The sequence below is a fragment of the Daktulosphaira vitifoliae genome, unplaced genomic scaffold (genome assembly GCF_025091365.1).
Source record: "Daktulosphaira vitifoliae isolate Bord-2020 unplaced genomic scaffold, ASM2509136v1 Scaffold_3, whole genome shotgun sequence".
Classification (NCBI taxonomy): Eukaryota; Metazoa; Arthropoda; class Insecta; order Hemiptera; family Phylloxeridae; genus Daktulosphaira; species Daktulosphaira vitifoliae.
In genome coordinates this window covers 14,387,355-14,399,651 of record NW_026099574.1, presented here as the reverse complement: position 1 = coordinate 14,399,651, position 12,297 = coordinate 14,387,355, and the positions used below count along the sequence as shown (strand labels likewise).

Genomic DNA, 12,297 nt, shown 5'->3' with positions numbered 1-12,297 from the left:
ATTATTGTTTCTTTTATAGCCAAATGTGCACTTTGACGCATATTTAATTTCACAACACGTAAATTATAAAAGAAAACTAAAAATACTTGTCTATTAGATGGCAATTTACCACCAGTTATTTGATTTGATTCATTCCCCACTAAATAAATATTTATTCTAAGTTTTGTAGCCATTATTAAGAATGGAAGAAATTAATTAAGCATACATAAATACAAGTATAAAATTTAAAAAATAGTGTATATAATTGAAATGTAACTGACAACTGTGATGTAATCAATAGTATAAGCCATAAAAGTAATTTCCCACTTCACATCTAGCATATTGGTATAAATAGATTTCGATAACAAGTTATCGTCCTATTTTATTTGGAGATTTTTGACAACTTGTTTTATCATAATGGCCAATACACTTAAATTAAAATTATTTTTTTAAGGAAATTAAATTTCGTACAACTTTCATATGAAACATTTTATCGTATCTCTAATAATTTGTTCTAAATAATTAAATAACCATAAAAAAATTTATTTTGGGAGAAAAATTTTTTTTTACAGTTTTATTAATTTTTTTCGGGTAATAATGAACTTACGGAAAATTTTATTATATTATTTTTTATGCAAGATTTAATGAACAATAATTAAGTTGGTATACGTTTTTACACTACAGTCATTAGGTTTGAAGTTAATTAAAAAAAAATAAAAAACTACCCTTTTTGTCAATTTGTAACCCTTTACAGGCACGTGAAGGGGGTGATTTATTATGATAAAATTTTACCCAAATTACTTTCTCATCAAATTGAACAATATGAGAGGGTGAGACATTGAAAATAATTTAACTTTTTTTTTGTCTAGTATAACTAAAGACCACCCTAATATATATGATCTATATGTATATAATATAATCTATATGTATAATAAAGTTACTGTTTGGAATTGATATTATACGATTGTCAAGTAAAACCCCCCGATCCGTCATTTATGTTAAGATAATTAACTTAACGTTAAAAGTATAAAGTAGTGAAATAATTTACTCTGGGAATTGTAAGTTTCATATCTATATATTTTTACAACTATTAAAAATAGACATTATTTTTTAAAATAAATAATTTAATTCATGCAAGTTAAAAAGAAACTTATTAAATTATAAATAAAATGAGCATTAATTTTACCTTTCCATCGACCATAGAAAATATAAGAGTGTTTTTAACTTCAAGCTGTTCTTCGTCAAATAATACATGCGTATTACTTAATTCCCTTATTTGTTGTTCTATATCTTCAACTTCTAATTTTGTATTTTCAATAGTATCTTCATGAACATATATTTTATAGGTCGGCAAAATCTTGTTGACGATGGAGTGAGATTTTTCTAAATAATGTCATAACTATTACCACTATTATCACTATAACATCAAAGTTCAAAAGGGACAATAGAGAACATAAATACTGTTTGGTCTGTTTTACACACATTACTATTAAAATTTTGCCTATATTGGGCTTGACCACTACTACCGTCACAGCCCCATTTAGAAATCATTTCAATAGATTTTCTATTTTTTTCAACCTTGTTTATTGTTTCTATTCGAAAAATTCTATTAATTGTGTGATCTAATAAGTTTTGAAGAGGTATTTTACAACCTGAATATAAAATACATAAATATCTGAAGAGTGAATGTGTCAAACGTTCTATGTGCCAAAAAATTGAAAAATTGTTTTATTTCTGATTAATGTTTTATGAGCCAAAGGTCACAATCTTGTATGTGTTTCAGGTGTCAATTAAATTTTTTACTTGTACAAAATTGCGTTCATAGATTGTATTTGTTCTGTGAGACATGCCCTTTGTTACATGTACGTTCTAAGTGCCTTGGGCGGATATAATAGTTTGACGATTACAATATTATAATATAGTCCGTTATATTTCAAAATAACTAATACTGGTGTTGTTGTATTCGTTAAGTTTTCTTTTTCATTTGTTTAATTGTGTTATTATGGATACTGAAAGTATACATATTTTACGAAGTGGTAAAAAAAGAATTAGTGGAAAATCGTATGCGACCAGGAAAAGCAATAATACAATTCAGGAAAGCGTCAACTTAGTTGTTATAACTTTGGAATACATCTCGGTGACAGCAATACAGCCTTTATGTATATGTGGGATGAAAGTATTGCTTCTCGTGGAAGCTCAGAAATCGCTTCTTGTCTTTTTCAAGTTATTAACAAAAACGAAAATACGATAAATCGCAAAAAACTAATTATATGGTCAGACAACTGTGCTGGCCAAAATAAAAATAAAACGTTAGTAGTTTTGATGTTATATTTAATAAATATGAGGATATTTGATGAGATTATACAAAAATTTTTGATAAGTGGCCACTCTCTCTTGGCTTGTGATCGTGATTTCGCTATTATCGAAAAGAAACGTAGTTTTTCAAAATTTCACTCCTTCTGATTTACAAGAAATGGTTAGAGCAGCGAAGTTGATAAATCCATTTCGAGTTATTCCGATGGACGAAAACAACTTTTTTTCATTTAAAGACATTGCTAACAATTTTTTTAACCAAGTTTCCAATGTTCGATGATTAAAGTTTCATTTTTAACTCCCAAAAAAATCTATTATAAAAAAACATTTTCAGATGAAGAACTTTGGAAAGATTTTAACGTTTTTAAAAGAAATGCTACTATAGACCAACTTAAAAATCAGACATTTATACCTATACCGAAACCCACATTGTCGTCAGAGAAGAAAAAAGATTTGTTGGCCATGATTCCTTTTTTACCTGATAAGCACAGAAATTTCTATAAAAATATAACGTCATGAATTCATTTTTTTTGCTATTTATTATGATGTTGCTATGTTCTAATTATGTTTAATCTAGATTTTTTTTTAAATTATTATTAGGTTTGTTAATTTATTTTTCAATTTGTGATACTCAAAAAAAGTGTTGATTTTTTTACATATTTTATAAAAATATATATGAAGTCTTAATAAAATAAAGAATGATTTTCTGTTATCTATAATAAAATATTGGTACTTGGAACGATAATATTATCACATTATTTGAAACTTGGAACTTTAATATTATAATACTTGGCACTTGGAACTGTCATTAGCAAATGTTTAATTTATACTAATATGAAATGACAAAATAAAATAATAGAAATTTACGAGGCTATTAATATAGTGTAAATATAGCATAACATATATTTTTATACAAAATTATAAGAAAATTTTTAATTTGTGATGTTTTTTGTGTTTTCTGAACAAATATTTTTTTGGCACATAGAACGTTTGACACATTCACTTTTCATATATATAAATATATAATTGATGACACGCATGTGTGAACGGGTACAAAATCCAAAATTAAAATTATACAGGAAAATATTGTGGTCGGTATTTGGTGAGCGGGGTGAGTTGAATGCGTTTCGACAATCTAGTCTCAAGGCCATAGACGACGGTATACGCGAGAATAATAACAAGTGGCGCGTGGAGAGTTACAAACAAACATACAGGTGAAACTAAATGCTTCATATCGAAGCTAAAATGTAAATAAATATTTTAACAATAAAATTTTTTAAAAAATTATTTTTAACTTTATAGTTCGATGTGCTTTAAAAGCGTGTTTTTTAGTTTTTTTAAACTATATTTATTTTTCACTTTTTACTTTCATGTTATGATAATAGTTAATATCAATATCATGGTTGTAACGGGTAACGGGAAATCAGGGTTCGATTCCGGTGAGGGAGTCTAAAAAATGGCTACCACATCCAAGAAAAACAGCAGGTGCGCAACGTGGAGGTAGTGACGAAAAATGACGATACGAAAATCATCCCCCGTAATCGGAATGAATACACTACATATCTATTAATGAGAATAAAGCGTATTAATATATAAGTTTTAATGGTAATTAGAATATATATATACATGTAAAGCGACTTAAGTACGTAAACGTATCACGCACGAGGTGAGCCGTGTTTTGTGGGCGGGCGTGGCGGGGGGAACATTATACACGAGGCATATACGGCGGCAGCGGCGTCGGCTGTAGGAATATATAAATGAATATTAACATATGAATATATATATTTAAATTAGCGGTGGCGGTAGGAATATTTGATCTTCGCATAATATCGCGGCACATTCGCTGTCGTCGATGACGCGTTGTCCGGCGTGTTCCTCGGACGTCAACAGGTTAACAGCGTTGATAGCGACGGTGCGCGAGTGCGGATAGAATCGTAGACGAAGGAAGAAGACTACGATATCATAGCGGCGGGATGTCGTCGGGCGTGCGGCGCTTGCTGGACTTTGCGACTGGACAAACGCGAGGTGTTGGTCAGTCAAATACTCATAATAGGGCGACGGCTGATAAAGGTGGCACGAGTCGTGGGGCATTGTGTATAATGAAACGACGCGGGCCGTTCAATTACAATAATAATTTGTTATATATATATATATATATATATAATTAATGACACGCACGCGTATACGGGTACGAAAACCAAAAATAAAAATATACAGGAAAATATTGTGGATAGTGAGTGGTAAGTGGGGTGGGGTGAATGCGTTACGATAGTCTAGTCTCAAGGTCATACAGGACGGGATACGCGACATAATAACACGTGCCGCGTGGAGTTACAAACTTACAACAAACAACAAATATACATGTGAAACTAATATAAGCGTGTTAAAATTAAGAATTTTGACACAAAAATAGCATTCGGTAGCCATTTTCACAGTGAAGACAAAATAAAGTCCGAAATTTTTTTTTCATAATAAAGTATATTACATTAGCTTTAATTTAAGATGTATATAAAAGTGTCAGACTTTCGAGAATACTTTCAAAATTTAAGTTGAAAAAGTAAATTTTTTGTGAAAAAGTTGTAATTTTGAATCACTCCTTGTGGGCAGGTAAAGGGTCAGATCTATAAAAAAAATATACCAAATGATAATTAAAAACATTAAACATATATAAAAAATATATATATATATTGATTTATTCATTTTTAAGTTATGACAGATTTAAGTAAAAAAAAATTGAAGAAATATTGAAAATTAGCGGTTTTTTAAATTTGTAATTTTTTTGGAGATTTCCCCCATTTACGGGGAACGAGTCAAATTTATTCAATTTTTGAGGTCCATGTCTTCGATTAGATACGATTTGTGATCTTTTGAGGTATCAATGAAAGAAATCGCTTAGGTGAGAGCTGAGAAAAAGTGGTAACAGACACAAAAAAAAAACACATCATAGTAAAACCAATAACTTCTCAACTTCGCATCGAAGCTAAAAACAATTAATCGGGTATAAATGAGAATATATGAAACTAATAAAGAAGAACAATAATTTATTTAATATAATTACGGTTTTAAAACAAACAAAGTGATTATCGTATTAAAATATTCACCTTGTATTGCTAAAATTGAAAAAAAAATAAAAGCTTTGTAAATAAGTATCGATTATGTTTAGTATTTATTATAATAACAATTTCAAACAAATTTCATTTTACTCATTGTATGGCCAATAATCGATCATATAAAGAGGTTTATAATTCGTATGACATTCTAAGGAATCAATTGTATCGATATTGTTATATTCATCTTTTAGATCCTTTAAGTTAAAATTTGTAACATCATCTTCTACATTATTTACATCTTCATAATATCCTATTTCAATATTATTTTTATCATTCTTACTAACATTGTATATTTCAGAATGTGATTCAGTATTACAAATGCGATCTAAAAGAAATAAAATGACGATTTTAAAAGTGCATAAATTACAAATATTTGCTTTAGTCAACCAAATGATAGCGATTTCGAAAGAAAATTTTTCTTTATAGTTAGATTACATTATATTGCTTAATTAGATTTTTTATACTTTTATTTGCGCTATCAAAAGAATTGCATTGATGCGTTTCTTATGATAGTGATTTTAATTACTATCAGATAATATTTATACTAGTCCAACTATGCAACATCGCCATTATGGTACTTTTTTTTTTTTTTGTTAGTTATCATATTGTTGGATTACTTTATTTATCTTTATTGTAAGACCGACGACAATGCAACGAATCCTAGAATTTTTGTTAAATACATAGCAGAATATATTGTATACAAATAATTAAAACTATTGAAATAGAACTGCATTTCACTTACCTAAAACTTTAAAATTAATAAAATCCTTAAAAGTTGAAACATTAAAAGATTTAATCTTAAAAGTTCTTACAATAAACTCCAAAGATTTTTTCCATTTATTCAAATCGTTTATATAGATATCAACTTTTTTAATGATATTTTCAAATTCATTTTTAATCTTATCAGCATTATTTTGAGTTATATTTTTATTTGTTAGAGCTATATCACTTGTGAAGTATAATCTATTATTGATGAAGAATTTCGAAAGTAATTTAATTAATTCATTATTATATTTGATATCAATTTCGGATAACTTTGTTTGATAAATATAACTGTTTAAGGCTTTATTAAATCCATATAAGACGTCATTTATCATAAATGACTTTTTCAAAATTAACATGCCGATAGAAATGAATGTTAATACATATTGTTCTATTTTTTGACCCATGCCAATAAAATTCGGTTTTAACCAATATTTTACACAATCTGAATTATCTGAAGATGCGACTTGAATTAGAGTTAAAAAGTTGCGAATAAGAATAGCTATTGGTCGAAACGTAGCCCCAATTACCAATTTCATATACATTAAAACATCCCTGGAATTAAAATCATATTTTATATACTCAAATACATCTTGTATAGTTAAACGAGTACCATTAGAGCATTTAAAGTTAAGTGGAGTGAATCGAAGTAGATTTAATATTATGTGTTGATTATTATCTATTTTTATAATATTATTTTTATTGGTGAGAATCTGTTGGGTCATTATATCGTACAACAAAATATTTTCTGGATGAATACACTCGTATGAATTCCTTTCTGATGTTAACTCAAATTTGGTCAATATTTTATCCTTGAATTCATTATTTATAGTCATTAGATTCGTAGTAGTATATTCGTTTTTACCAATTGGAGGATTGAAACTAACAGTTTTTTCAACGAATGGAATGTTTTTACAATGTTTATATATGTAATCTGTCAGTTGTTCTTTAACTGCGAAATGTATCATCTTATAGCCTTCTAATAAATTATTAGCATTATTTTTTTCATCATCATCATTTTGAGCAATCATATTTAAATGACCAGAAACGTTATTTAAGTACATATTTACCGTAATCAAAGGAAAAGAAAACTTTTTAGAACTGTTCATCAAGTCATCCAAAAACATAATAATTACTTTATTGTGAGTTTGAAGTGCCTTTCCATAGTTCATTAGATTTTCTATTGTTAAATATTCTTTATTTTTTTCGAATTTTAACAAAAATTTTTCATTATGATTAAAAAAATTTAGAAAATAACGAGAATGGGAGCACTTTTTATATTGCGCATAATGACATAAGCTAACTTTTAAGGTCACCATTAACATGAAAAGTAAAAAATATTTCATTTTTCAATTTATATTATATGTATAGATGTTTTGCTAATAATTTAATTTGAAAAAATTGATACACTAGTTGTAAATAGTATTTTGTGTATTATTTTTATAAACATTGCCGTAGCATATTTGATAAATTAGTCATTGGTGGAAAAAAAATCAATTTTTATTTAAATGTACGTGTTCTTCATTCAACTTATTTACTTAATTATTGACGTATATATGATATCTATATACTAATAGGTTATATAGATTAAAATAAGTTATTTTATAATACTAAAAACGATATTTTTAGATCTCTCAAATACTAAAATTTTTTATGAATAATGACACTTAAAACTATATAGATAATTAAATATAATCTATTTAATATTAAACAGTTAACAGTTATTTTTTTACGACGTGGACATCTTAAAAAAAAACCCAGCACAGTGGATTCGCGGCATAGTGGGGATGTTGCATAGTTGGGTCCAGTATAGATTAAATCTGACAGTGATTAAAATCACTATCATAAGAAACGCTTCGATGAAAATCTGTAGATAGTGTTTAATTCTGAGAAATTTATGGGTAATTACAAAAGCAACATCAACTTTTATTTCATTAATTATACCCAGATTAGTAATACTTTTAATTATATATTATATAATTTTTAAAATTAATTGTTTTCAAATTATTATCGATTTTGATTTTAGCTTCAATGCGAAGCTGAGAAGGTATTAATTTTATTATGATGTGTTTTTTTTTCTCAGCTCTTACTGGACCGATTTCTTTCAAAAATACGTCAAAAGATCACAAATTGTATCTAGTTGGAGACATTATCCTTAAAATTGAAAAAAATTCCCTCGTTTCCCGAAAATGGGGAAATATCCAAAAAAATTACAAATTTAAAAATCGATAAATTTTGTCATTTTTTTCACTTTTTTTTCTTAAAACTTCCATAACTTTTTCAAAAATCAACAAATAAAAATAATATTTTTTTGTATTGAAACCTTAGATATTTCCCTTTCATTTGATATAATTTTTTTTGAAAATCTAACACTTATTCTGCTCACTGGGGGGATTTAAAATAGTAACTTTTTTANTTTTTTGAAAATCTAAACTTAGCCTGCTCATGGGGGGGGATTTAAAATTGCAACTTTTTTACAAAAACTAACTTTTTCAACTTAATTTTTGAAAATGTTCCGAAAATACTGCGTCCTTTAAACATATATCAAATTAAAGCTTATTTTATGTACTATAAAATGAAAAAAAAAAATTTGTCCCGACACCTTATCTTCTATGTGCAAATGGCTGTCGAAATTATAAAAAAAATGTAATATTTGCGATAAAAATCACCTTTTATAACGATGTTTTTTGTACTTAAAACTGCCATAACTTTTTCAAATATTAACTAATCAAAATAATATTTCTTTATATTGAAACCTTAGGTAATTTTCTTTCATTTGATATCATTTTTTTTTGAAAATCTAACACTTATTCTGCTCACAGGGGGGATTTAAAATAGCAACTTTTTTACAAAAACTAACTTTTTCAACTTAATTTTTGAAAATGTTCCGAAAATACTGCGTCCTTTAAACATATATTAAATCAAAGGTTATGTTATATTTATAATGTTATATATAACATTATATATATAATGTTATATACTATCAAATGAAAAAAAAAAATTTGTCCCGACATCTTTTCTTCTATGGCTGTCGAAAATTGAAAAAAAATGTAATGTTTGCGATAAAAATCACCTTTTATCGGGATGTTTTTTGTAATTAAAACTGCCATAGCTTTTTCAAAAATGAACAAATAAAAATAATATTTTTTTGTATTGAAACCTTAGATATTTCCCTTTCATTTGATATAATTTTTTTTGAAAATCTAACACTTATTCTGCTCACTGGGAGGATTTAAAATAGTAACTTTTTTACAAAAAATAACTTTTTCAACTTAATTTTTGAAAATGTTCCGGAAATACTGCGTCCTTTAAACATATATCAAATTAAAGCTTATTTCATGTACTATAAAATAAAAAAAAAAATTTGTCTCGACGATCTATCTTCTATGCGCAAATGGCTACCGTATTCAAAAATATGCTATTTTAACAAATTTTTTTTTTATAAATTAAACACTATCTACAGATTTGCATCGAACCGTATTTTATGATAGTGATGTTATTCACTGTTAGATATCATCTATACTGGACCCAACTATGCCACTATGCCGCTGCCTCACTGTGCTGGTTTTTTTTTTTTTATATGTAAATACTATTTTTTAATAATATTAAAACTTAAAAGTGATAGAAATAGTCTAATTGCACATTTGAAAAGTTGATTTAGAATAGTATATTTTTGTTTCTGATAAAGTTCTTTGTAGTACAATGTATAAAACTTATAACTTTGTTAACTGTTATAACTTAATAATAATTATATTTTTTTTTATTTAGATGCATGTCTTTATCTATCATTTGGTTTTTTTTTATAAATCTAACCCTTTACCTACCCACAAGAGGGATTCAAAATAATAACTTTTTTCTTTTTTAGTTAAAGTAAATAATTAAAATTAATTCAGTTCTGGATATTTCAATTGTAGAATCTTTTTAAATACTAAAAAATACTTAGAAATGATATTATGATTTCTATTTAAGTGTTCTATTACGATAAAAATGCAAAAAAATAATGAGTTTTTCTGATAAATATACTGTAAATAGTAAATATAAAATTTCCTGACTGCATATTAATCTTAAAATTAACATTGTTTTAATTCTCATAAAATTTTCTATTTAATGATTCATTCTAGTCAACGAAGGAGTAATTTTGGAGAATAGCAGAAAAAATTCCCAACCAATTTTTTTTTTTTTTTTTTAATTAGGCAATTGGTGGATTATTCCAAAAGCAACATCAACTCTTATTTCTTTAATTATATCCTGATTAGTAGTTCTTTGATTTTAAAATATAATATATGAATAAATACTAATTATAATTATTAAATTTAGTATGAAATTGATATTTAATATTGTAATTTAAACGGAGAAATTATAAAAATAATAAAGAAGTTATATTTTGCTTTACTTTTACGTGTATAAAAATTTAAAGGGCTTGATACAATAATTTTCAATAAAAACTGTTTGTTACTATAAAAAAATGCACTGGACTACAAGGAACGTTCATCAGGAGCAAAAATATACTTTTCTAAATCAAAGTTTCGCGTTGTTTTCAAATCTGCAAGTAGATTTTTTCTATCACTTCTAATTTTTTATATTATAAATAATTACACATAAAATAATAATTAAAAGAAAAAAACCTAGCACAGTGGGGTCGCGACATAGTGGGGACGTTGCATAGTTGTATAATGATATCTGACAGTGATTAAAATCACTATAAAAAAAAATGCTTCGATGCAAATCTTTAGATAGTGTTTAATTTAAAAAAAAATAAATTCCGAAATTTTTTTTTTTCACAATAAAGTACATTACATTAGCTTTAATTTAAGATATATATATAAGTGTCAGACCTTCCGGAACATTTTCAAAAGTTAAGTTGAAAAAGTTAATTTTTTGTAAAAAAGTTGTCATTTTAAATCCCATCCTGTGGATAGTTAAAGGATCAGATATAACAAAAAAAAAACCCAGCACAGGGGGGTCGCGGCACAGTAGTGACGTGGCATAGTTAGATCAAGTATAATGATATCTGACAATGATTAAAATCACTATCAAAAAAAAACGCTTCGATGCAAATCTTTAGATAGTGTTTAATTTTAAAAAATTGGTGGATTATTCCAAAAGCTTCATAAACTGCTAGTTCCTTATTAATATCCTGATTAAGACAAAGTATGTCGAATGAAAAAGGGATTATTAAAAAATAGTATTTCCCATAAAAAAATTATATTGATCAATACACTTTTCAATAAGTTATAGCATTATAAAGTTAAAAATGTAAAAAATAAAATTGAGAATTTTCACACAATAATAGCATTTGGTAGCCATTTTCACCGTGAAGACAAAATAAAGTCCGAAATTTTTTTTTTACATTATAAAGTATATTACATTAGCTTTAATTTAAGATATATATAAAAGTGTCAGACTTTCCGGAACACTTTCAAAATTTAAGTTGAAAAAGTCAATTTTTTGTGAAAAAGTTGTCATTTTGAATCCCCCCCTGTAGGCAGGTAAAAAGTCAGATTTATAAAAAAAATATACCAAATGATAGGTAAAGACATCATGCATCTACAAAAAAAAGAATTATATTGATCCATACATCTTTCGAGAAGTTATAGCATTATAAAGTTAAAAATATAAAAAAGAATTTTTTTACAAAAATCGTATTTTTTTTATTAAGTTTAATGTCTGTTTTCACCATGAAGATAAAATAAAGTCCGAAATTTTTTTTTACCATTATAAAGTATATTACATTAGCTTTAATTTAAGATATATATAAAAGTGTTCAATGTTGTCATTTTAAATCCCCCCCTTTGGACAGTTAAAGGATCAAATATAACAAAAAAATATACCAAATGAAAGGTAATGATATCATGCATCTATATAAAAAAAAATTGTATTGATTCGGTTATTTTTAAAAAAGTTATAGCAATTTTAAGTAAAAAAAAATTTTAAAAAATTCGAAAATTAGTGATTTTTAAATTTGTAATTTTTTTTGGAGGTTTCTCCAATTTACGGGGAACGAGGGAATTTTTTTCAACTTTTGAAGATAATTTCTTCAACTAGATACGATTTGTGATCTTTTGACGTATCATTGAAAGAAATCGATTCGGTGAGAGCTGAGAAAAAGTGGTAACAGACACAAAAAAAAAAA

General features: G+C 26.4%; 2 protein-coding genes across 18 annotated transcripts in view; one reads left to right on the top strand and one right to left on the bottom strand.

The window, feature by feature from the left end:
- Nucleotides 1-12,297, top strand: part of LOC126900861 (paired mesoderm homeobox protein 2-like) — a 29,177-nt gene that overhangs the window by 8,065 nt on the left and 8,815 nt on the right. The window lies entirely within an intron of this gene.
- On the bottom strand, nucleotides 4,809-7,537 carry LOC126900860 (uncharacterized). Of its 4 annotated transcripts, none has more exons than XM_050676838.1 (3): nucleotides 6,145-7,537; nucleotides 5,496-5,727; nucleotides 4,809-4,913 (listed from the first exon to the last, which is right to left on the bottom strand). In XM_050676838.1, exons 1-3 carry the CDS (start codon nucleotides 7,508-7,510, stop codon nucleotides 4,883-4,885), a joined length of 1,629 nt encoding a protein of 542 aa, XP_050532795.1. In that variant the 5' UTR covers nucleotides 7,511-7,537; the 3' UTR covers nucleotides 4,809-4,882. The 4 variants fall into 4 exon arrangements, 3 of the variants coding, with proteins under 3 accessions (XP_050532795.1, XP_050532797.1, XP_050532796.1); XR_007702928.1 differs by lacking the exon at nucleotides 4,809-4,913 and adding an exon at nucleotides 5,929-6,062 and having other exon boundaries at nucleotides 5,354-5,727; XM_050676840.1 differs by lacking the exon at nucleotides 4,809-4,913 and adding an exon at nucleotides 6,020-6,062 and having other exon boundaries at nucleotides 5,354-5,727.